The sequence below is a fragment of the Macaca thibetana genome, chromosome 11 (assembly GCF_024542745.1).
Source record: "Macaca thibetana thibetana isolate TM-01 chromosome 11, ASM2454274v1, whole genome shotgun sequence".
Taxonomy (NCBI): Eukaryota; Metazoa; Chordata; class Mammalia; order Primates; family Cercopithecidae; genus Macaca; species Macaca thibetana.
In genome coordinates, this window is record NC_065588.1 from 85,730,127 (window position 1) to 85,757,495 (window position 27,369).

The 27,369-nt window shown below is 35.9% G+C and overlaps 1 protein-coding gene across 4 annotated transcripts in view; it reads right to left on the bottom strand.

Annotated features, from left to right (window-relative positions):
- Positions 1–27,369, bottom strand: part of POC1B (POC1 centriolar protein B) — a 102,096-nt gene that overhangs the window by 27,346 nt on the left and 47,381 nt on the right. For 2 of the 4 annotated variants that reach the window (XM_050748576.1, XM_050748578.1), the window contains 6 exons: positions 25,188–25,295; positions 24,628–24,743; positions 23,372–23,505; positions 20,580–20,648; positions 19,743–19,895; positions 12,552–12,632 (listed from right to left, as the gene is read on the bottom strand). In XM_050748576.1, coding sequence (XP_050604533.1) covers positions 12,552–12,632; positions 19,743–19,895; positions 20,580–20,648; positions 23,372–23,505; positions 24,628–24,743; positions 25,188–25,295 — 661 coding nt within the window. Of the gene's footprint in view, positions 1–12,551; positions 12,633–12,928; positions 12,952–19,742; positions 19,896–20,579; positions 20,649–23,371; positions 23,506–24,627; positions 24,744–25,187; positions 25,296–27,369 lie in introns of all 4 variants that reach the window. The other 2 variants (XR_007717726.1, XM_050748577.1) reach the window with 2 other exon arrangements.

A 27,369-nucleotide genomic window follows, 5' to 3' on the forward strand; every position in this document is an offset into this window, starting at 1 on the left:
ATGTCACTGTTGCCAGGAGAACTGCCTGGAAAGGGTGCCAAGGCAAAAACTAAAAATAAACAAAACATATTCACAAACATACTCATAGTTTGGGATATAAACTCCGTGACTGTCGTTTTCCTTGATGAATAAATACATAAAAATAGTCATAGCACTTTGTAGGATAAATGAATAGATCTTAACACTTAACTAAATATTAATAATATAATGTCTTAGAGAAAACTGCTGCTCTCTAAATCAAAAGTTTTCAATACATTTAAGGTAAGCAATAGTTTATCTTAAAATCAAAATTATTTTTCTCAATTCTAACTATTTGGTAAACTTATCAATATACTCAATTTAAAAAATGATAACTTAAAAATAATATGACATGGTTGAAGTTTCTCATGTGATCCTTGGATACACAGTGCCCAAAATGTAAGACAGCCATATGTTTATTATATTACATGTTTCATAGAACACTGAAATATATAAGTGATTTCTAGAAAAGGAAATAACAAAATAATTTCTAAAATAGTGTACATATCTTGAATTTTTTCAGTAATTTTACTGTGTACAGAACGGTACAAAAAGTACTCAAAATTTTCTAAAAAAGTACAAATCCGAGAGAGCACATTTCTTAGTCAAATTATTCAAATTTCAACTGATTTTTCAAAGCATACAATTGTTTTGCTTTGGTTTAATGATGCATTTCCAGTTCTATTTACAATAAGGAATTATTGTAAATATTTATCATCTTGAAACTGTATTAAATTGCTATCCCCAAAATGCATAGTTCTGAATTAAGAATAATATTTACTCAGCATGGTACTTTACCTGATGCTAGATGTCATTTAAAATAAATTTATTTTATATATTATCAACCTTAGAGAATGGACCAAGTAGGGCACAAATTCATTTTTCTGAACCTGAAGCTTCAAGCAGAAGTATCCAAGTAAATAGCAAAATTCCTTTGAAAGTTCCACCTCTGGGGACAAGGTGTTAATACTGTAACATATACAGCTCTATGATATAGTCAGTCCAAGAGAGGCAAACTGAGTCTGAGGAGCCCTGAACATGGAGATACTGGATCTCCTGGAACTATAGATAACACATGACCTGAGGAACATTAAGAGTGAGAGAGAGAGAAACTGGAAGACATGGCCTGGATTCTGCACACAGTCACACAGTTTGTATCATGGACTTGGGCTTTCTTTTGAGCCTTGCCCCCAAGATTTCCAACCCAAGTAACTGAGGATATTTACCAGGAAAGCATAGCTGTGTTTAAAAATAAAAGTCAGGATGGGCATGGTGGTTCATGCCTGTAATCTCAGTACTTTGAGAGGCTGAAGCTGGAGGTTGAGCCCAGGAATTAGAGACAAACCTGGACAACATGGCAAGATCTCGTTTCCATTTTAAAAAACAACAAAACAAACAAACAAAACCCAACCAGCCAACCAAATGACAGCAACAAAAGGCCAATTTAAAATAGAATTCACTTTATAAAAATCACCCTAACCAAATTTGATAAAAACTGAGGTTCCTATCTATTCCAAAATAAAATAATACCTGCACACACCAGAACAGCAAAAACACCATCAAAGGAAATTTCTGCATACACAGTTCCTACTGCTGAGAATATCCTTTTTCAACAAACAGACAAAAACTGAAAATTAGTGACACGGCAGAAGTGAGAACCTGGGGAGAGCAGTCAGAGAATAGTAACAAAGCCCTGCCAAGGGAGGTAAAGCCATTACATCATTATGAAAGAGATTTAAAGACATGACAGATCAAATAATTATTCATATCAGGAAGCTATATCCACACAATTACGCTTGAACAACCTATGATGAGAACGCCATATGGCACACCTTCTGGATAAACAGTAAGAGACAAGTGTGTCTTAAACACAATTCTTCCTGATGACATTCTGACACTAAGGACTTGTGTGTGCTAAAGTCTGGTGTGTGCCAAGGATTTACGTACTTGGCAAGTAGGAATAGGCAATGCCTAAATTCCCAAAGTAGCCTTCACAACCAGTTACTTACAAGCATTGGTTGACTCAAGGGCCTATTTCTCCACCTGCTCCCAAACTGGAGGTCCTCAGTACTTTCCATTTTTTTCCCCCACAACCAGAGATATGCATCAGGTCTCCTTGGCTACTATACGATGGTGAAAAATATTTACTTAAGTTAAATCATACTGACCACAAGGAATCTAAAACCAGGATTCAAAGTGGCAAGGCCTGTGGTCTGTGTGTCTAAACATCTGGAAGGCAGGTTGCTGCTGGTGTTAACTGTCCTCTGAGGTTAGTTCAATCAGAGCCTTGCTTGCCCCCATCATTTCCTTGCTGTGTGTCTTTGGGGAAGTTACCTAACCCCTTTAAGGCTAATTTGCAGAATGCAAGAAACTACATGCATGCTTAGTAATGAGGTAAAATGTTTAGTAGCATGTGAAAAATGGTGGCTATTTTTATGGAAACCACAGGCATGTAAATGAGAGCGTTCCTGAATTGATTTACTGAAACACTGAGGTAACACATTTGTAAATTAGTTACATTTAACCATTCCACAAGTATATATACTTTAAAACATCACATTATACATAAGAAATACATACAATTTTATCTGCCACTTAAACAATAAATAAATGAAAGAAAAAAGGGGGAAAAATTCCCTGAATATACTACTACACTCCCAGATAAGCAACTCAAATTGGCAAGTTGGCAATTCTCAAATTATTTTATACATCTAGTGCAATGGTAATCAACATTCCAATGGGATGGTTTTTTGAAACAGACAGAATAATTTTAAAATTCATATGGATAAGTAATAGGCAAGAAGACCCATGAAAGTTTTGAAGGAAAAAACTGTGCATTATATAATATTTTAAAGAAATATTCTAAATCTACAATAATTAAAAAGGTATGATAATGGATCAAGAGCAAACAGATGATAATGGATCAAGAACAAATAGATCAAGAACAGATCAATAAGACAGAAGAGAAAGTCTCCAAAGAGACACAAGTTCATATGAATTTAATGTTTAAAGAAGGTTATTCAAATCAGTGAAACAATACAAATTGAGGATACTTTTTAACTATAAATCTGTACCTCATAACTAAATTAATACATCTGGATTTTAAAGTTTTATCATTAAAAATAAAACCTCAAGAAGAGTAGCTAAGATGTTTGGGGATTGATGAGGGAATTTCTTTGCATAGAATCCAAACAACAAAAAGTAGTTTTCAAAAAGGTAATGCAGCTAAACCTATCGAAAATCAGAAACTAAATTCAAGGAGAAATGAGAAAAAAGGAAAACATATTTGTAGCACGTGGCAAGAGGTCAATCTTCTTTTTTTTATTTTCTTTTTTTTGAGATGGAGTCTTGCACTGTCGCCTGGGCGGGAGTGCAAGTGGCACGATCTTGGCTCACTGCAACCTCTGTCTCTAGGGTTCAAGCAATTCTCCTGCCTTAGTCTCCCACGTAGCTGGGATTGCAGGCAGCCACCACCATGCCCAGCTAACTTTTATATTTTTAGTAGAGACAGGGTTTCACCATATTGGCCAGGCTGGTCTCAAACTCCTGATCTTGTGATCAGCAAGTGTTTGCCCGCCTCGGCAAACACTTCCCAAAGTGTTGGAATTAGAGGCGTGAGCCACCGCACCCTGCCCAAGGTCAATCATCTTAACTAAAATTACCTAAGGATCAATTTAAAAATGAACAATAGGAAAATGGGCAAAGCACACAAATATGCGATCTTCAGAAATACAAACAAACAGTAATCATGAACATGTCAAAACTCACAAGTCACTAAAAAATGAAATAAACTTGATAACATCTTTTGCTTATTAAGCTGTTTTAAGGCTTTTAACATTCTAAATAATTAAAAATAAATAGAAAACCTTTAAAGGTTTTTGTCATGTTGATGTTATTACAAACAATGTTGGAATAGGCATCCTTGAATAGAAATCTTCGTTTGTATATCATCATTTCTTTAGGATGATTTACTATGTATCACTCAGGGTTCAGCAGAAAAACAGAAAGTACAGCCATTATTTTAACAGAGAGAATTTAATATAGGGAACTGGTTAAACAGATGTCTAAGTCTGTAAATGCTAAAAGGGAGCTCTGAGGTTAGCAGAGATATTAAATGTATGAAACTAGCTCCCTAGAATTGGGGAACAAAGGCAAGAGATTGGATTATTAGAAACTAGACACTCAAGAGGTCCCTTGCTGAGAGCTGAGATGGTTTGTTCACAAGGAGAAAAGCGGAATGTTCATTAAAAAGACATTCTGAAAAGGAAAAGGAAATGTCTGGCATTCCTTCTCCATCTCCCCTTCAACTTAAAACAAACAGCTCTATGTGCTTCAGAAAAATAATCCAAATAGATACATAAAAAGTATGAGAATTTTGCCACCATAAATACTAAGGCCCACCAAAATTCTGCAGTGCTTTGGAAAGTAGGTTAAAAAGTACATATGATATAAAATATGAGCTTTGTAGTGGCCATCATTATCCTGAGTAAAAGAAAAACAAAATACTCTAGGAATTAAGACAAAAAATAGAAAATCAAATTATACTAAAAAAACTTTCATTGTAAAAATCAATTGAAGTCAATTTGACATTTAAGTGATGGGTTGGTTGGTTGGTTGGTTGGTTGGTTGGTTGGTTGACTGAAAGCAACAATTTTATTTATGTTTCAGGATGTATGATTGTGTGGCCTGACAATCTCAGAAAGTAAAAGCAAAGAAATTGAAAGACACGGAAAGAACTAGGCCAGGACCAGCACTGGCCTTAATAGCCAGTTCACTGAGATGGTGAGGTTCCAAATCTTTAGAAGCCCTAATATATTTTACATAGTTTGACAGCATAAAGCAGGAAAAACTGACTGAAAAATATGTGTTAGCAGACTTGCTGACTACTTTCACCAAATAATAATTAACTGTCAAGTGGCAAAATAAAGGAGCAAAGCCAATAGCTTTACTATCTATGCAGCACCAAATAACTCAAAACCAGATGGGTATACACGTACAGAACAGCTGAAAGCTAAATTCGCTATTTTCCGTGAAACTCCGACAGCCCCACAAATGGCATTTAGCTCCATAGTAAACCATCCTCTAGGTCAGCAGGAAGCTCATTATGGGCTGACAGTCCAGGAGACAAGCACTTTTCAGGGAGCTACCATAGTAATTTCCTGTGTGAAAAGCTCACTGCTGTTCTTGCATTCCTCAGGGTGCATTTCTTCTCATCTCAGAGGATGTTTCTCTTCCACAGGAAGAGGAAGGAACCAGTTGTTACTGGATGTGTGGGCTGAGAGCTGTTGGGCATTTTCAGCGTGCCTCGGTCTCAGCTGTGGGAACTGGGGATGCAGCTTAGATTTCCAGGCCTGGGACAGTCGATATTACTACAGTAGTCTCGGGCGTCACAGTTTAGAAATACACTATCTCAGGAAGTTGGAAGGCAGAAATAATACCTGGAACACCTCCAGTTCCCAGAAACGTGCTAATTTTCTAAAGGAAATTCTAAAAAGTATTTACTGGGCTCCCAAATAGCATGATTTATAAATCCTTTTGTAAAATTTCCTTTTTTTTTTTTCTGTCTTCACATTTTGTATGGCAAAGTTCAAGTCCTAAATCACGTTTGTCAATAGAAATAAGGACAAGTTTCACTGCATGAAGTATTCTTTAACTAGGACTATTTTAAAAAACTTAAAGAGTATCAAATTTTTGGTAAATTCATTAATATGTTTTCTTTCCCTGTGACTTTGAAACTTAAAGAGAAAGAAGGTCAAATTAGTATACTTGTCAGTATATCTTCATTAAAAAATTGGGACTTAGTGATTATTACTATTTTTATTAAAAAGCATATTTTATTTGAAGGGTGAAAGAAGCCTCTGGTTTTCATTGTCAATCTTTTATTACAGGGATACTGTTAGTAAACTTTGCAGCTATCCAGATTATCTATCTTGAAAAAAAAAAAAAAAAAAAGCCATGTTGCTTTAACAAACTAAAACACTTTAGCATTTTAGTAGTTTTATTTATTTTTTTACAATCCCAAAGCGATTTTTTTTTTAAAGGTCAGCCATCACATTCACAACTGTTAGCAGTTTTTATAACATATGGGTCATGATGTACTTCAAAAGCAAGGATCCAACTGATTTGCAAATAGTCTCTTTCCAGTCTCTAATATTTTCTCTCCTATCTCTATTTTAAAGATTGTATCTGAAAAAATGTAAATGTGTTTTCTATTTCTAAATGGCAAGAGATCTTTGAAAATGTTGTGGTTTTCCTCATTTATTTGTTAGTTATCATGTATATTCTGTTTTTTAACTGTCTTTGACAATTTAATTACCTCACTTAATTTCAAAGGGGAATGTTTTTAAATTGTTTCTCAAACCTTATAAAAATTCCTCTTTTACTCCAATTAAGCATCTTAGGGTATAACATTTAACTTTTTGTGTTACCGGATAAAAAATTACTGTATCCACTTGACATATTTACTATCATTTGCAGTTAAGATAAAAAGTCTCTTAACTCTTAAAAGGAAGATATATTGAGGGAGGTACCAGAGACCTGGATCCTAAAAATGCCTAAGTTCATTTCCTTTCATACCCTTAGAGCAGGGACAGGAGAAACATACCGCAGAGCCACTAAACCAGCACTTAAAGATACCATACAAATGTCTGTTTCCTAATGCTTAGGAAGCAGCCACAAAGTTATAGATAAATACACCTAGTTTCAGAAGTCATATGCACTAAACTGCCAAATCCAATGCCACCATACAAACTGTTGCAAAGTTTAAAAACTTTACATTGCATATGACCATTTTACACTTTCAAAGTTGTAAGTTTTAGTTTTAAGACATTGAAGTTCACATACAGTGTGTTCTTTTAGTCTTTCCAAATCTTTGCTTATATAAGCAGTTAGGAACTGAAATAACTCTGAACTAGTTACGCAATGTTGTCTAGTAACCAGGATGAACTGTTGCCACAACATTCATGGAAATATTCTCTCTGTATCTGCAAGTTTATTCTTTGTGTGTCCATATATTTTGTCAGCACATTAATATTTTTCAGGTAGTATATACCATATGACAATCTCCAAGTAAGTGTATAACCTTTTTCTTCCTAAAAGTAGGCTGATGCAAAAAAACTTTCTGAAAGAGAATCCAATGTACTTTGCTAAAAAATAAAAATCCAAATGACATCTAGGAAGGGTTGTGCTTCCTAAAGTCATGGAAATAGCAGAGTATCTCTTGCACTGATTCAGCTGATCACTTTTCTGATCCTAGAACAGAATACAGGAAAACCATGATTCTTTTTCTCTCATCAGCCCCTCTGCCAAAATGATGCAGAGCCAGGAGATATTCTCAGCTATCCTGAGATTACTCAAGGCTACGTCTTACTGTCCCTGGGGAAAGGAGATAGGGAATCCCACAGCTGACATTCACTCTGTCAGGAAATCCTCTTGGCTCTGCCTTCAAAATACACCCAGAATCCAATTGCTTATCACCACCTCTTCTGCTACCTTCCTGGGTCAAGCCAGTATTGCCTCCCGTCTGAGTATTTCACTAGCTTCCTAATGAGTCTCCTTGTCTACCCCCATCAACATCCCCAACCTGTTTTCTTACAGCAGGCAGAGTGAACCTGTTAAGATACAAGTCATATCATGTCCCTCCCTCTGTAGGAAACCCCCCAGTGGCTCCTATGTCACCTGCAATCTGGCCTTCTATCACTGCTCCCACTCTCCTGGAGAGCCCTTCCCACATAGCCATACGACTTGCTCCCTTCACTCCTTCAGCTCTTTACTCACATGCCACCTGTCACGTGACTCTTGTCCTAGCCATACTAGCTAAAATTGCAGCCCTCTCCTATCTTTTCCTCTCTGACTTCAGTGCCTTTTTCACCTTTGTGTTCCCTATACTATATACAGTTTATTTTTTAGATCTGTGAATTGCATTTCTCTGACTGGAATATAGAATGTAGGCTTCTCTGGAGCAGGTATTTTTCTTTCCTTCACATTCTCTAAAGCCAAGAATAGTGAGTTAATAAATACTTATTCACAGACCGATGTGTGTGAGTAGGCATCCTTCCTGGATCCCACCACATCTGCTGTCAATTGATTTAGGCAACTTAAAGACTCTAAACTAGACTGATGCATTTTTATTACCATGGTTCATATATGTTTGATTTCTTCTGAAGCAACTACTTACACCTTGCTTTCGCTCCAGGCACGTTGGCTCATGCCTATAATCTCAGCACTTTGGGAGGCCGAGGTGGGCGGATCACTTGAGGTCAGGAGTTCGAGACCAGCTTGGCCAACATGGTGAAACCCTGTCTCTACTAAAAAATACAAAAATTAGCTGGGCGTGATGGCAGGTGCCTGTAATCCCAACTGCTCAGGAAGCTGAGGCAGAAGAATCATTTGAACCCGAGAGGCGGAGGTTGCAGTGAGCCGAGATAGCACCACTGCACTTCAGCCTGGGTGACAGAGTGGGAGACCTTGTCTCAAAAAAGAAAAAAAAAAGAAAAAAGAAAAAAGAACTGGTCAAAGGTTTTCTTCTAGAGAAGTCCTCTAGCTTACTCCAGCCCATTAGTGATCTCTTCTGAATACCGCCCAATAACAATCTTTCATCGACATTTATGTATACTTGACGTCTAATGTTCTGAAACCAACATTGATTTCTTCTTACTCAGTTAGTTCTGTCCAGCTAGATTGTTTGTTTCTTGAGGTCAGGCAGCCAGCTTGGTATCTCCCTCAGCATCTCATGTAATGCCTTCATGCAGGGCAGCTTTAACTATTTTGACTGATAGAACATCAAAAGACTGTAGACCTTGGATTTTTTTCTATAACATAACTGCATGTTTATCGTAAATTAATTTGACTTGAAAGAAATAATATCCCTAATTCTAAAGAAATGCATACACATATTCTGCATTATGTTCATATTAAGCACAGTTGCCAGGATGAAGATGAGAACACTGTGTCAACTCTGAGAAGAGTCCAATATTTTGGCAATCAAAGGAACAACAGCAAGATTATCAACTTCATTTTGTTCATTTGTAAGACAATAAAATTAATACATCAGAATTTAAGAATTTTCCTAAAGATAAAAAAGTAATAATCCTAGAGTCTTTTAAGATAAATTTTATTTACAGTTGGTTTAAAACTTTTTTTTTTTTTTTTTTTTGAGATGGAGTCTCACTCTGTTGCCCAGGCTGGAGTGCAGTGGCACAATCTCGGCTCACTGCAACCTCCACCTCCCGGGTTCAAGCAGTTCTCCTGCCTCAGCCTCTCAAGTAGCTGGAATTATAGGCACACACCACCAGGCCCAGTTAATTTTTGTATTTTTAGTAGAGACAGTGTTTTGTCACGTTGGCCAGGCTAGTCCGGAACCCCGGACCTCAGGTGATGCACCTGCCTTGGCCTTCCAAACGGCTAGGATTACAGGTGTAAGGCACTGTGCCCAGCCAGTTTAAAACTCTTTATATTAGGATACAGGAAACAAATTCTTATCTTGCTTGTCTTTTTAGAAGAGAGGAGTGGGACATCCCATGTAGCCACACCACACGTCAATGCTAATGATAAATGCCCTAGCATAATTTTGATAGAATCCTGGTCTAGTTCTAACTACGAAATGAAAACATTAAAAGACTCAAATGGAATCTTGAACTAAATAATCTTTAGAAAATTAGTACATAATTGACAATATAATCAGAATAAAGAGTCAGGAATTTGAGAACAACAATTTAAAACTATGTTTATATGGCCACCAGTATATTCCTTTACAGCAACTTTTTTTTTTTTAACAATAAAGCTTTAAAAATAGAGATTAGTAACAGCTTATTTTGATCCACAAATATTGTGTCAAATTTCCTGCTTGACATTAGAGACACAAGTGCAAGCCACAAAGATACCACCTGTTAAAGACTGTATGCCACAATTTCTTCTCTGTAGTGAGAAGACATCAGAGCACAGACATTGGTACACTTGGGTCTACAAATCTTCCTGAATATAATATTAAATGAAGTGAAAGTAGAAATAGAGGCCATTTCTTACACCATAACAAACTTCTTTTATGCTACTAAGAAATTTGACAAATTAAGGTTTAAAGAGACATCTTTTTCATGTCCTATCTTGATGAAATGAATATTTAAGGAAATGTCCAGTCTACAAAAACCAAACAATCAACCCTCAAAAGAAACAGTAACTACAATAACAAAAATTACCTTTAAACACTACTTTTTTTGGCTTCCAGTATTTCTCCAGGTTTTTAAATTACAATCACATGCAAAGTACACACCCAAAATATTGAATGCAATTGTGCTTCATGCCAAAGCAGAAAAAAATCCCCTTTACAATTATGTCTGATTTGTTGTGCAGAAACAAAAGAGAAACCGTCAATGTAGGGAGGAGACTGTAATTAAGGCTTATTTACCACTATATTAATGGAAAGATGAATAGTTGAAAAAGTAATTTTATTTTAGTTTTCTAACCAATTATCTATCATTGAACTAAAAGAAAGAGATACATATTGAAAATTTAAAGAAAAGTCATTTGGAGATACTCTTTTAAAAGTCTAACTGCTTTATGAGCATCTATGTCTTCAGAAGGCACTATTAAAATAAAGTCCTTATACCTTGCTTGGCAGCATGCAGGTATCTTCCAGATTATAATCTATCTAGATGGGAGTTTATTAGCATAATCTCAAACCAATTTACAGCAAACAAGACTTTGTTTTCTTGTGTTTTATTTTTGTTTGTTTGCTGGATTTTCATATACTATCAAGTATACAATTCAAAGTAACAGTGGAGTCTTCCTTTTAATGCTTATATATTGGGTGAAACCATGTGAAGTCATTGATATTAGACTGTTTTTGCCTACAAAATGACAATTTCATATAATTCAACCTAATATTATCCTTTGTGGATAATAATTTTACTCTTCCATTTTATTATTCTGTTTTGTAGCACAGCTATTAAATGTCATGTTTGTTATACAGAATTGTCTTCTCAACATTCCACATACCCCATATATTCCTTGAGTTATGGTCCTGTAGTATAAATGTATACTATAATAGATACATACAATCTACAATAGATATGTACAATCTATACTACTAGGGACATCATGTTGTCCCTTGCTAGGAGGCAGTTATGCCCACCTCAATAGCACCGTCTGTCAAAACTGTCTGGATTCCTCACGTAATGAGGCTTTGCAAAACTTGAAGAGTACTGGCAGGGACAGTGAGTCTCAAAAGGTGGATCAAATATTTTTAATGATCTATGATATTTTCTAGGCCAGGAATGTGGAATTTTAGTCTACTGACTACCTCACAAAGAGGCAGCACATCTCATAAACCTCCTATCTTTTTGCTCCTTCTTGCTACAGAGGGAAAAAACTAACTCATCAGATTTTGTAAATTTCTACAACATGCATTTGGAGTAATTCATTGAACATAAATGTATTGAAGACCTACTATAAGCCAAGTACTGTGGCAAGTTGTACGCATCCCATTAATTTTTAATTTCTTAAATCATTAATGTAGCAATGCTGCTAGAGTTATAAACATGAATACTGTAAGCAACAAGACCACAGACTGGTTTGAAGTCCTAGTGGTCACCAGTGATTCTTGGAATTCCCTTTAACAATCAGCCCATTAGTTACCCTCACTTGGTTTTTGTCACTGAAGCTCCTAGTGAGAGATCTAGGAGTCTTCTCTGCTGTGGGATTAACAATGAAAGGACCCTTGAATAATTAGAATGCTTTCTGGTACAAGATAGACTCAAAATGGACTAGTCTTCAGTAGAATTCCTCTATAATAAATACTATTCTTGAGATCTATTAGAGAATTTGTAATATCATAATGTCAGGGTTTTATTTTGGCTACAAATTAAAAATGTACCCCAAATATTTAACTAAACTGACATCATAGCAGCAGTGTCATCAAAGACCACACCATTCTTCCCATTTGTTCTTACAATTAGTTTTGCACTGACTGGCAGGATCAACTGTGGCATTGGAAAGAGTAAGCAGAATCCTAAATGGAAAGGCTAAAATTCTTAATCTTTGAAGATTTTGAAAACACTGAATCAATAAATTTTATATATGTAATTTCTATAAACAAAATTGCAAGTAGTAGAAATACTTAATTTATGGATAATCCATCAAAAGAGATTAACAAAGGGCAGTGCTGTTTTTCTTACAGCTTCTAATGAGAAGACTAGAAGTAAGTTTAGCACCTCCGAAGGACAAATAACACAACAGGGAATCAGCTCTGCAACAGCATGTGAAATGTCACCTGGGTGGCATCTTAATACATGAGACAGTGGGTATGGATTAGACTGAGCTTGGGGACCTCAAAGTAAAAGCTTTCCTGGAAGTTGGTGCTGCTCCCCCTTGTGGTAAACTATTTAGATGCATTGTAAATATGACTACAAAGTTCTTCCTATACTAAAATGTTAGGCTACATAGCCCATGTTTTATCACCTCCCCCCACATTTTTGAAGGAAAATGGATTATGCCAAATGATTAAATGCCACTTAAGTGTCAAAAAAACCCCAACTTACTGTGGTAGAATCAAAAGAAAGTATATCCACAACAGGGGGAGTAGAGATCTGCAAATCGATTACCTCAAGCTTTGGATTAATCTGTGTATATACATAAAAAAAAAATTATGAGATTTTCATACCATAAGAAACCAAATGCTATTTGTAAAAACCTAGAGGGCATTTTCTAATATATTCTAAAATTAAAATATATTGGTATATTTATTACTATGGATGACAAAATTTTAAGCAAAATGTTAGCCTACCAATTCTATCGATGTATAAGAAAAGATCATTTTGACAAGGTTGAATTTACCCCATAAATAAAAGCTTTTCACTTTAGAAAATCAATGTAATTTACCTAAAAAGGAATATTATAAATAAAACAAATGACCCACCTCAAAAGATGAAGAAAAAAATCCTAGCCAGTTCAGTAAGAAAAGGAAATAAAAGGTATTAAGATAACAATTAGAAAGAAATAATATTCTCATTCATATATAATGTTATCTAGAATCTATTGCTAAATCATTAGAATATTCAGAAATTAATAAAATTGTTAGTCCCAAAATCAATATATGAAATCAACTGCATTTCTGCATTCTAGCACACAGTTAGAAAATGCAAAATTTTAAAGGACGGCATTTACAATACCATAAAAGTTTAAAAATACATCAGAATAAACACACAAAAATATGTAAGATCTTATGGAAAAGAATAAAACTTATGTTAACATTAAAGAAACCTGTATCATAAAGAGCTCAAAAGCAGAGTGCCGTATATATGGAAAATAAATATATTCAGAACATTAGTAATGAGAAAAGTAGAAATTAAAGCAAAATACCACTTAATACCTATTAGACTGCAAACACTAGAAAGCTCAATGATGCCCACAGTGTTTGTAGCAGCATTGTTTGTAATGGCCAAAAAAACTATTGGAAGTACCCTAACTGTCTATCAACAGTAAAACAGGTTGTGAGAATGACTACAGTGACAAATTCACTGGAGTGCAATACAGCAATGAAAACAATTTATGAATGCATGAAATCTGAATTCATATGTATGAATCTCAGGACTTCAATGTTAAATTAAAAAATCAGTTACAGAAAAAATATATTCAGTATAATTTCATTTATATAAAGTTCAAACTCATTCAAAATTAAACAATAATTATAGATTCAAATATATAAAGTTACAAAGAAAAGCAACGGAATGAATACCTAGAGTAGTGACTTTGAGGGAGGCTATTTCAGAATTTGAAAAGACAAAAAAATTGAAAATAAAATTGAAACATTATGAATACAAAGAAGTAAACAAAGAGCAACAAAGATAGCAGAGCTTTATATCAAATGAACGCTTCAATATAAAGCATTATATTGTACATGGTACAATATAAAGTACCAATAAGTGTAATAAAGAACCTTAAGGAAGAAACTATCGACTGAGTGCTTCTCAGGGTGTCCAATCTTTTGCTTTCCCTGGCCCACAATGGAAGAAGAATTGTCTTGGGCCACACATAAAATACACTAACATTAATGATAGCTGATGAGCTAAAAAAAAAAAAAAAAAATTGCAAAAATATCTCATAATGTTTTAAGACAGGTTATGAATTTGTGTTGGGCTGGATTCAAAGCCAGCATGTGACCTGTGGGCTGGACAAGCTTGGCTTAGATAGTGAGAAAGGCTTCCTATGGAGGAAACATGGCATATGATGGCTCCTTAATAAAAGATCTAGAAAACAAAAACGGAGAGGGAGATGAGTAAAAGAGCATTCTTCATGGCATAGTGGAAGAACGCTGACATACTTTCACACAGGGGTAGAAAGAAGAAGGTTGTCAAGGTTCAAATTGTGAAGGGTGAAAGAATTTGGGAAGGCACAGAAAGTTGGAAGCTAAAATGTGCTGAATTGAAAGAGTAATCTGACAGACACATAAAGTATCATGAATAAATTAGGGATGGCAGTGAGGACACTACAGTGTTAATCCAGGTCTCTAGTGATGAAGTCTTGGCCAGTGATAAGAGGGGTGGAATAATTTTTAAAGCACTTACCATGTTTGATGGGTATGGCTGTAGTTTTAGAAACAGTAAAAGCATTTTATAACTATCCAGCCAATGTGTTGAAGGGGAGGTATAACTGCTGTGCTATAGTAAAGAAGGAATAAAGCTGTGCATGGTGAGGATGAGGGACGATCAGCTCATCTAGCCAAAACCGTTGTCTCTTCCTGGCTGTCCCACAAAGCAGAAAACAAACACAGCCTCCTGCCATTAACTCTAAGTCCAGAGTTGAGGCAAAGAACAGAAATGTGAGAGTGACTTGTTTTCCTTTTAATCTTAAGACTCGCTGTCCAGAGACTGCTTGCATACGTTTTATTCTTTTTTATCTACTGCCACCTAGTGTAGATAGAAAATTATTTACCTGCGAAAATACAATCTAGTTGCACCATCTGAAATTGAAACTGCTCAAGAAATCTAAATCACATAGAGTCAGCACCTGTCATAAAAAAACAAAATCCTTAACCTACAAGTTCTGATGTAATTAACAGTATTTAACTGCGTAAGTTGCTGTCACACAAGTTAAATAGAGCCGGAAGTTCTTACTAAGTAACATTTATAGTCCTTGCCATAAAAAAAATATGCTGAGGGGGTGATACAGTTAAATTTTTTGCTAGCTAACTTCCAGGAATACTAAGAGTATCTTGTAGCTCCTGATATTTATTAAAGGGAAGAATATGTTAATAATTAGAGTTGCCTTGAAATGAAGTGGGCTGCCTATGAGAGGCCAAGTTCTCCATGGCTGAACAAGGGTATATAACTGGGACTAATGAATGATGTAAGGGTTAGCCTGTATGACCTCAAAGGTACCATCCCACATCCCCCTCTGAGATTCTCTGTGTCCATGATACTGAGGAGTCCGTGAACATAAAACCTCTACTAATAAATTCCATAGGCCTTCACCAGACTACAAGCTTCTGAAGGGCAAGGAGTATGCCCATCTTGTTCACTGCTGCATACTCTAAAGCTAGTACAACATCCAGCACACAGATACTTTAATATCTGGTAACAGGATAAAATGTAATTTTGTTTATATTGAAGCATTACATCAAAGTGGTTAAAAACACAGAATGGAACCAGAGTGCCTGGGTTGAATGAAATTCTAGTGCTGCCACTTATTAACTTTAAGATTTAACTAACATACACCTAAATTTCTCATGGGATAATAGTGGTACTTATTTCACTGAGATTTTAGGAATATTAACTTAATTTGTATAAAACACTTAGAACAGTCTTGTATAACTGTCAGACTTTATCATCATGTAATGAACATTTACTTAGGCCTGAAACAGTATAAACATATACCACAGTTAGAAGTAGAATACAAAATGGATAGACAAGTGGTCATTTTAAAAAATCATAAATGGTGGTGTTTTCAACCTTACTAGAAGATTGAGATAAAAGCCCAATCTCAGACTTAAAGACTTAAATTGATCACTTGTACTTTTCAACAGTGAATCATGGTCAGACTATCACAAAATATTATTATATAAATATTCGGTTAAGGTAAAGGACATTTTCCTTCCTGCTAAATATCATAACAGAATTTCATATGCAATTTATATGTTAAGGTAGTCTCAAATGGCCATAAAAAACTGAAAGTCATCAGAACATTATTTTATTAAAAAATCTTTTTAACTAATTATAATCCCTGCTTACAATATTCTGCAATTCTCCTAGAATAACTATTTTGATGCTTTACTGTCATTAAGAGCTATGGCCATCCCTTAGAATGGTTCCACTCTCTTCTCATCAAAATATGTAAGAAAGAAGGGGACTGCTCAGGAGAAAAATATCACATGCACACACTGAAGGAACATCTGGTTTTGTCTAGGGGCAGGACAATGCAATTCAACTCAAGACAGTCTGAAGAAGATATAGTCAGCATGAACTAGTGATGTGCTATAGCACAATGTGGGTAGGGTCAAGATACCTTGTGTAAAACTGGGGCTTCTTTCCCACCAAAAAAAAAAAAGAGAGAGAAAGGTGCTGTTCTCATGTTTTTAATTAAGATGGAGTACCCAGGCCAGGAGTACTAGGAAGGACCTGTAGTTAGATAAGTAGGAAGAACTCGGGAGGGGCCTATTTCACATAGAGAGAATTTGATATTTCATGCCTTCTTTCATGTAGCCTCCTTCTCTCATTTATCTAAAAAGTAATCTGGCTATCACCCCCTCTATCCATGTAGGAATTAGTAATTTATATATTTAGTCAGCTGGTACCCAAGATCTAACACTCTGCAGGATTCCCCACCTTCAAACAAGTGAAGCGCTTAAAGCTAGCAAAGGGGTGGCTTTTGCAAAAGGCCAAACTGTTTTACTCAGCAGATTGAGATTATGCAATTCAGATGAGTCTCAAAGAAAACATAATACAAATCATAGAAATGTTATCTTGTTTCAAACCCAGAAATAAAACACTCATGGTCACTGCAGAGAAAGAAAAATTCATCAGTTCACTTAGATACCATTTATTCTACATATTTTAATAAGATCTATTTATTTTCCTTAAATCCTAATACTGACTTCAAAAAAAGATTTCCTAGTTTTAAATATTTTCCAAGTAACTGTATGTAAATTTGCCTAAAGCTTTGAAAAAAAACTTAATCTACTGCATTAGTGTTTCAAAATAAAGTTTACTAATGATAAATGAACACTGCACAACTTTTATTCTAACTATTCCATTCTAACTGAAAGTTTTGAACTAAGTAGTCTTTGGCTTTGTGAGGGATCCATATTTATTAATTTGAAGTAGAGTCTTTAAAACACAATTTGGTACTTAACAATTATTTATTCATAATACTAAAGTTGTTCCCTATCTAGAAAGTTCATAACCTTGACTTTTTTTATAAGAGATTTTCTTTTTCTCTCTTTTTTTTTTTTTTTTTTTGAGATGGATTCTCACTCTGTCGCCCAGGCTGGAGTGCAGTGGCACAATCTTGGCTCACTGCAACCTTCCAGGTTCAAGCGATTCTCCTGCCTCAGCCTCCTGAGTAGCTGGGATTATAGGCACGCACCACCACGCCCAGCTAATTTTTGTATTTTTAGTAGAGACGGGGTTTCACCATGTTGGTCAGGCTAGTCTCGAACTCCTGACCTCATGATCCACCCACCTCAGCCTTCCAAAGTGTTGGGATTACAGGTGTGAGCCACTGCACCTGGCCCAAGAGATTTTTAAGGAAAAAAAAAAAAAGAAACAATTACAACAATTGATTGTTCACATATAGAATCCTATCACTCTTCTGGCATTTTATATCACAGGGCCTCAAAGTGTTTTACAAAAGCCAGTCATGTTTTATACTTAATTTAAGCAGCCATGCATGTTTACAGATAATTTAAACTGTGTACACAGAGGCTGACTATGTCAAGGTCACAAAAAAAATTCAGTCACAAGGTTCAGCATTTTGTATAGTGCAATTGAACTCTAATTCCATGATGAAGAAAAGTCAGTGTTTAATATAAATTTTAAGGGTATATGTGAAAAATTTGTTTGAGAGTGGCTTTGCATGGCCTGGGTCATCCTGACCCAGCAACGCAAAACAACCCAGCTGGTTTAATGGCTTTTTGGCTGTACCATAAGAGCAGAGCCACTCAGGCAACTCCTTGACATTTTAAAGAAAGCCTAGCACTCTGAAATGAACTGGGGCTGACAGTAAATCAGAGAAAAAAGGGCTTGAATCTCTGTGCTGAGGTGAGTGTGGAGTCATGGAAATATTACTTAATTCACGAGGAAAGCAGTCTCGGAATCAGCCTGCAGTTCTGCCACCCAAAGCCCTGGAAAGTGGCCAAATGGATATTTCCCTCCTGATCAATCCCGGCCAAGCCACAAGATGACAGAATAAAAACACCAAGAGTTAATAAAACCAACTTGGATAATACAAGAAAAGAATACTCAAGTTAAATTAAAATATATTTCACATGTATTTTATATGAATTTATATGATCACAGGGGATAAGAAATATAACTAGAAACAGAAGCAAAAAAAGTGAAAACCAAATTAGATTACATTTTTTTCTTTAAAACAGAAGAAAAATGATAACACAGCAAGTGGTACAAAGAAGTGGTAACATGATTAATACTTTAGAAGAACTGAAAAGATTGTCAGAAGTTGGAAAAGACAAAGATAATAGCCAAGAACTGAAAGTCAACACTACCAAGGAAAAGCAAAGACAGAAATCCCAAGATATGGCTGGATTAAACAAAATCTAGAAAATAGTTTAAAAAACAAAGAACAAAAACATTTACTTAGATGCACAACTGGAGACTAGCAGAAGTGCCTGAGATAACAGCAAAGACCAAGACTAAGGAAAACGAAATGAAAGAAGTGATGTGGGTGAGGGTACATGGAATCACAGCATGAACAGTGAATGAGGCTACTGTGCATTGCCGCTCAGGAATACATCTCAAGAACTCAAAATACCTAACTCTAAAAGTAAAGAGACTGCCAGTGATAAAAATTCAGATGAACAGGTAATTTCTGACGTCAGCTCTTAGAAGAGAAATGGCTGAAGAAGAATCATGCAAAATAAGAATAGGCTAACATCGGCTAAGCATCTAGCAAAGATAAATCTCTCTTTGAAGACAAAAGAACACTTAAATCATAACATTTAAATTCATAGGACCTAAGGGAATTTGTCAACAAAAACCTACAATTAATAGATAATTATATATGTAAAATATATACAGGCAATAAAATTGTCTTAATTGTTAGATTTAATCACCAAGTCTCTTCTTTTACCTGTCCATAAGATTTTCTTTTTGCTATAAAAGAGTTTTAAGCTACCTATTTCAATAACCATTATAAAAATTTTTGCCCTTCAGCCTTATTCTCATGACAGCCATCATATGACCTCCCTAAATACACCTAGAATATAAAGCTAGTTCAGACTTCACAGTCACCAGAGGCCTTAGATTTAATTTCTCATTTCCTATTACTATCAACACCATTTTTTAGCTTTATTTCTAGGCCTTCAAGAAACAAATATAAAACTTTATTACACACTATAGTGAAAACAATTGTTTATCAAAGCGCTGCTGTTTTAAGGCAGCACTAGGTTTTATATATAAAATATAAATATATATATATTCAGTAATTTCAAACACCTCCTTGACCAAAAGCCTCAAAATGTACACAAAATGTAGGACAAATATGTACAAAATACTCACTTCTACAGTCTCAACTTTTTCCTCATGGGGGTGTGGTGTTCTTGGGTAGATATCAAGAAGATGTGGTGGTGAATCAAAATGTAATCTTTTGAGATTTCTTTTGTTAAGACCTTTATAAGGCAATTCATCGAAGTTAGTCCTCCATAATAAGACCTATGAAAAAAGTCAATGATGTTGCAGTTATTGACTTGCATGTACAAGCAACAGAGCTGATTTTAAAACCCATAATATACAGAATTGTTCCCCAAAGTAGAAAGGGTAGATATATATTTCAACTATGTTACTATTTCTCAATATCTTTTTTAAGGTGTGATTGAGGGAGAGATTTAGCATTTTGAATTGCCTTCATGTCTGATTTAAAATTCATATTAAGAAAATATCTGGTTTTAAAATCCTCTTTTTGTTTTTTGGTCAAAGTCCAATTTCGGACTTGATCACTTTATTCAATAAATCTGGCCATGAATGGCTTTTGGTTATTTCAAATAAATGCAGATTTGCTATATAAATGACTTATATTTACCGTCCTCAAGAAGCTTAAGATTAGGCAATGATTCAAGCAAAAGTGCTATAAAATTACTGAAGGTGGACACATAGTGTCAGTTACATGTATAGTTAAGTGTAAAATGAGCAAAAGAAAATAACTATTTGAATTCCCAAAACTTAGAACTGGCTCTGTTTCAACTATGAGATATAGCAGACTTCATGGTACTGATTAAAATATAAGCTCATCACCAACCATCTTAACATATATAAACTAGCTGGTTATAAAACTCTTAGCTGAGGTCAAGGATTCTTTTACCTTAACCAAATCAAATAGGAGCTGAAAGATTTACAAACCTGTGTGTCTGCACCTCCTGATGCAAATAGCTCTCCACCTTTTGAAAATGAAACAGTAAAGACAGGTCCCTGAGAAATAAACAGAGATAAAGAAAAAAAAGTACTTGGTAATGCTTTCTCATGGCCAAGAAGACTTTGGATGTCAATTTCTCATCCTAATTTATGCATACTACTCATGCAATAAGTCTGATAAAACATATCAGTTGCTAGCAACTAATGCTGGCAGAGTAAAGATAATCAAAGAATCAACCCAATCATATTAAAGCACAAATAAATGATACTAAAAAGTACTAAAAATTAATTTAAAAAATAACCTTCTTCTCCTTTCAAGAAAAGCTTGTATATATGTAAGTTCATAAGAACTTCTGTTAAGACTTTCTGGCTTTGGACTCTGTATTCAACCAATCACTAGCAGAAACTGAATGATAAATACGTGGGTAATGGGAATGAGGCTATTTACATAAAGTCCATTTCCTGATCAATGGGCTTCACTGAGTTCTCCCTTCACATAGGCAACCATAAACCACTAAAAGTTTAAAGAGCAGAACAGATAGGAGGAGAGCTGTGAATGATTAAAGTCAGTATTACAATTGTGAGAAAGATGAATTGGAGTAAGATGCTTGGTTGGAGGCCAGTTAGGAAGTTACTGTAATTATCTAGGTGAGAGGTAATGAAAACCTGAAATTGAGCAGTTACTGCGGAATTAGACAAGACTGTGCTTGGCACAGTCACAAGGTGGATAGCCTCTAGGTCAACTTTTCAGTCCAGATAAGAGTAAGTATTTCTTATCTCAAAAATATTAATATATACCATATGTTTTTAATATGTCCTTAATCTACACAAGAAAAGTTTTAGGAAAAACATCTTGTATTTTCCCAAGTAGACTATCCCACAGATTTAGGTTATAATATTAATAGCTTCATAAACACCTTCACTTCCAGACTAAAATTCCATCTTCATGTAGTGTTTTCCTACTGAAGACTGTGTTTATCTTTTTTTCCCTATTATTTTGTAGCTTTTTCATGGATATTTCAGTCCTTGGCCACTTTTATTGGTTGTGTTTATTCAGCCTAAATCCATGGATATGCATATATTTAAGCTGGTTAGTGTTTATTTCTGCTTTACCCTAACACCACTCCAGAATAAATGATAATGCAAAGCAGGAAGTCAGGCAGAACCTGTGAAAAAGAAACTCTTCTAGACCACAAAGCTCATTCTATTTCTAGATATAAACAGCTTATACTTGTTAAAAGGAAGTACCTTTAAAAAAAAGAGGATGCATTCTAAAAAATTCAGAGAAGTTTGAATGTTTTCTGGAAGAAAAGAGTAGTTTATATACCCCCCAAAATTTATCTAGGCCGGGCACAGTGGCTCATACCTGTAATCCCAGAACTTTGGGAGGCCGAGGCAGGCAGGCAGATTACCTGAGGTCAGGAGTTCAAAACAAGTCTGGCCAACATGGTAAAACTCTGACTCTACTAAAACAAAACAAAACAAAACAAAACAAAAAAACAAACAAACAAAAATAGCTGGGTGTGGTGGTGTGCCTGTACAGAAGGCTAAGGTAGGAGAATTGCTTGAACCCAGGAGGCAGAGGTTACAGTGAGCCGAGATTGTGCCACTGCACTCCAGCCTGGGTGGCAGACTAAGACTCTATCTCAAAAATAAAGAAAAAATAAATTTTAAAAATTGATCTATAATGCATTATATGCTGGCGGTGGTGGGGGGGTTGTCTTTGCACAGGCTCAATAAAAGGCACCCCTCTTACCTACTTGGTTCTAAACCACTTGAGAAATAAGACAAGGGAATATGGCATGTGAGAACTGAAATATCACCTTTCTTTCTAATAAATGCTTGTAAAAAGAGAATGTGGCTTTTATGTTTAACACAAATAGGCTTTCTAGAACTGATGCCCAGAATGAGTCACAGGCAAACTAGACAAGGGCAGGTCTCCCCACAAGGAATATCTGAGAAAAACAGTGAAGAGGGGCTCACTCGCAAAGGCAGGAGAGTAGAAGGTGTTCGGCTGTGCTTACCCAATTTCTCCTAAACCCACCAGCAAATTAGCAGAAGGAGTGAGGGAGCGGTGTGAGAGGCTGGGTGTCAGGGCTAAGCGGGACAGCCTCCACATGAAGGAAAGATCTGAAGTACGGGATCTACTTACCCATCACCATTTACCGAGTCAATCTATACAACATACTGATAAAGACAGCAGTAGAGGATTCATTTAATGGCCATTGAAAGATACATATTGATTTTGACAAGAATTACAAGTAGTAATATTTCTTTTTTTTTTTTTTTTTTTTTTTTTTTTTTTTGATACAGAGTTTTGCTTTGTTGCTGGGCTAGAATGTAGTGGCACAATCTCAGCTTACTGCAACCTCCCCCTCCCGGGTTCAAGTGATGCCCCTGCCTCAGCCTCCCAACCAAGTAGCTTGGATTACAGAGACATGCCACCACATCTGGCTAATTTTTTGTATTTTAATAGAGATGGGGTTTCATCATGTTGGCCAAGATGGTCTCGATCTCCTACCTCAGGTGATCCGCCCGCCTCAGCCTCCCAAAGTGTTGGGATTACAGGCGTGAGCCACCGCACTTGGCCACAAATAATATTTTTAAGAGTTGCTTCCAGAAGATAAAAACAGCCATGGGAGTAAAAAATTTTTATGATAGCAGCAAATATGGGCTATGTATGGAAAAAGAATAAAGGGGTATAAAAATGGATCAAAAATTTAAAATATATATTATTTTATATTTTTATATATAAAAAGCAAGAATCTGAGTGTTAATACCGTATGTCCTTGAAGTGTATAGATGAGCCTTCCTTCTAAGAGGTCCAGAATCTTAAGGGTACCATCTGAAGAAGCTGTGATGAGGTAGTTACCCGAAGGATGGAATGATATGCAATTAACTCCACCGCTGTGAACTGATTTGTAGAAAATAAAAGCAAAAAGTTCAGAGAACAATTCTTACTTTTAAAGATACCCCAGTACCTTATTAGCAATAGGTTGCAAATAAGAACACTGTTTCCACAACAACAAAATTCTATATAGCTCACTTTTGAAACGAGTATTTTGGCATCACATAGCATTAAGCTTCCAGTTAGAGAGCCAGAATAACTTTAAAAATGAGACTGTGCCACGGAAAGGTAATCTTACTGACCACATTACTATAAAGTCTTTGGAAATATTGCCAATAAAATTGACAGTTAATTATTGCCAGCTCAGATAAGGTATATAACCTAGCCTCAAATTAAAGGAAATAACCAATGAGTGGCTTGGGATTAAAGGGAGAAGTGTGTGGAGACACCTTTGAAAAGTACACAGTCCTATCATCATGCTTGAGAATTTGTTTCGGGACAGCATCCTTCCAACAGGAGGCAGTATAACACAATGATCAAAAGTTAATTTTTCTATGCACTGTGTAAGCAAGAAGACCTAAGTAGTTCTATTGATTATTTGAGCAAGTTAATTACCCTATTTAAATCTCAATTTCCTTATCTTTAAAATGTAATAATGATACATCCTAGGAATATTGTTTAGATTTGGCACAGTATCTGCTACATGGTAAACACTGGGTAACCTACTATGTTTAATAATAATTTGGATTTAATATAAATCCAATATAAACCAAGAAAATTCACTTCTCTTTTAGTTCAGTACATAGGCATAGTAGGTAGTTGTTTTCTACCAATTATAACACCTATTTGTGCTCATGTAACTCCCTGTGATTCAGAATTCAGTCATTTCTGTCCCTGACTTCTCACGCAATGCTAACAACCAGAGTTTGAAAATCTCATAGCAACTTCTTTTTTTTCTTTTTTTTTTTAACCAGCCCTCACATCATTTTTAAGGTCTCTTCACTTCCTGCTTTCCTTGGGCTTCTGAGACCCTGCGGTTGATGGGAGCTAATTATACTATTCTCTAGCCTGTTCCAAGGCAGCCCATGACCCCAAGTAAGAGAGGGCCAAACCACACCAACAAGGAGAATCAGTCCTTCCAAGAGGAGTCCATTCAGTAACTGAATTTTTTGTTAGGAAAATTGTTACCTTGGTAATGCTGTAGTAATTTGTTCACTCTTACATCCCAGACTTTCACAGTTTGATCAGAACCTGCTGAAGCTATGCATGTACCACTAGGGTTAAAGTCCACAAAATTTGCAAATCTAGGAGGAAAGAATAAGATGACCTAATATTTCAATTACTTTTTCTTGTTGTTGTTGTTGAGACGAAGTCTCACTCTTGTCACCTAGGCTGGAGTGCAGTGGCACGATCTCGGCTCACCGCAACCTCCGCCTCCCGGGTTCAAGCGATTCTCCCACCTCAGCCTGCCAAGTAGCTGGAATTACAGGCGTACACCACCATGCCGAGGTAATTTTTGTATTTTTAGCGGCAACAGGTTTTCACCATGTTGGTGAGGCTAGTCTCAAACTCCTGACCTCAGGTGATCCGCCTGCCTCAGCCTCCCAAAATGCTGGGATTACAGACATGAGCCACCGCACCCAGCCATATTTCAATTTCTTTGCTCTCATTTCTTTATTTAAATTGTTATAATCAAATATCTCCTTAGAAAACTAACCCACATAAGTGCACAAAGAAAGTGTACTTACCCAACGGAATCTGAGAAGTTATTAACACATTGCTTATTTGTGGTATCCCAAATTTTAATAGTTTTATCCTCACTACATGACACAATTAGTCTTCCATCAGGTGAAAATCTGGAAAGAAGAAGAAAGAAGATGTTTTATGTGAAAGGCTCTGGAGAGTCACCACCTCACCTCTACACCACAAATAAATCAGGCTGTAAATATTAAATACCAGAGACCACTGTTACCATCCCATGCAGTAAAGTCATATTCTGCAGCCAAGATCTTCATCATGACAAACAACACTCACAGACCATTAAAAGGTCAAAATATGCTATGTAGACTAACCAAGTTGCTTTTTTCCTTTTACTCTTTTATTTAAATAAGTTTTGTTTTATTGCATCTGCTTTAGGGTTTTGATTCAACTCTGCACTCACTCTAAGCCAAGTGCCTTGTATTTTGAAAAGAACTCTCTTCTATTTCTGTCACTAGACAGCATTATCCATATGATCCAAGAGAGGGCCTTTATTACTCATCCTACCAAGCCTGCAGTGAAACTTTTTGTAAGAAAAGGAATGGTGTGTTGATAATTAAAATTAAGTGACATCACCAACAAAAGAACCTAACTGCCCATGCCTGTAACTTCTTGGACTTGGGGAGAGAGCTCCAATGGACTGAAAATAGGACAACTCATTTATACAGAAGAGAACAGAAGCTCCTTCATGGAGAAACCTATCATCCACATGCCCCATTAAAAAGCAAATGAGAAAAATCTCAGACATCTTGTCTACTGCTTTTATGCTGTCTATTCCTTTAAGATCCTTCCCAAGGTTCTTTTTTTATTTTTTGGCCACGATGCCTTTTAAATATAAATAGAAGAGCAGGAGACCACAGAGAAAATAAAAACAAAATTTAGACTATTAGAAAACTATGAATAGTATTTTTATTATATTTTAACAGTAACAAAAACCAAAAAAGACAGATTTAGGTCACAGACTATGTTTCAATTTTATTTGTAGTTTCCCTCTACGCCCAGAGTAAAGATTACTATAAGTCAACAATTAAGGGTGTGGAATATAATTGAAGATTTTTATTTTTGTTCTCTCCCTACTCCCATTCTTAAGGCTGACCTAAAATTCTTTGTGACAGAAACTTTGCATCTGGCATTCACAGATTCACACAGAAAAAAGACACACAGAAGCATAATTAAGTTCCATGTGAAATAATATTTAAAAATCAAGAAGGCTTGGTGCAGTGGCTCATGCTCGTAATCCCAGTACTTTGGGAGGCTAAGGCAGGCGGATCACCTGAGGTCAGGAGTTCGAGACCAGCCTGGCCAACATGGTGAAACCCTGTCTCCACTAAAATAGCCAGGCATGGTGGCAGGCGCCTGTAATCCCAGCTACTCAGGAGGCTAAAGCAGGAAAATCACCTGAACCCAGGAGGCAGAGGTTGCAGTGAGCTGAGATTGTGCCATTGCACTCCAGCCTGGGTGACACAGTGAGACTCGCCTCAGAAAAAAATAAATATAAAAAAGCAAGAAAATAACCTTTCAAGGAAAAATTTTCCATGCTGGGTAGTTTACCCTGATTTTACGGTAAGTAATAATTTATTAATATTTTCTTTCAGAAAATGTGAGAGAAATTCAAATATGAAGGCAGTATTATAAAAAGGCTCCAAATAGAGGAAGCTTATATATAGACCCTGGGGAAAAAAACCTACTCAGATAAACATGGCATAATAATTATAAAAATCTGGCCAGGTGTGGTGGCTCATGCCTATAATCCCAGCAGCTTGGGAGGCCGAGGTGAGCGGATCACCTGAGGTCAGGAGTTCGAGACCAGTCTGGCCAACATTGTGAAACCCCATGTCTACTAAAAAATACAAAAATTAGTGGGGCATGGTGGCAGGTGCCTGTAATCCCAGCTACTCAGGAAGCTAAGGCAGGAGAATTGCTCAAACCCGGGAGGCAGAGGTTACAGTGAGTTGAGATCACTCCACTGCACTCCAGCGTAGGTGACAGACTGAGACTCTGTCTCAAAAGAAAGAAAGAAAAAAAAAAACTGTAAAAAACTAATGCAAGGAATCAAATTGTGTTACTTACTAAGCTTCTTTTTAAAAAATATTACTTAATATGACTATGTTAAGTAACCAGAATATTTCTACGAGAAGACTTAACTCTTACATTTCAAGAAAGCAATTATGG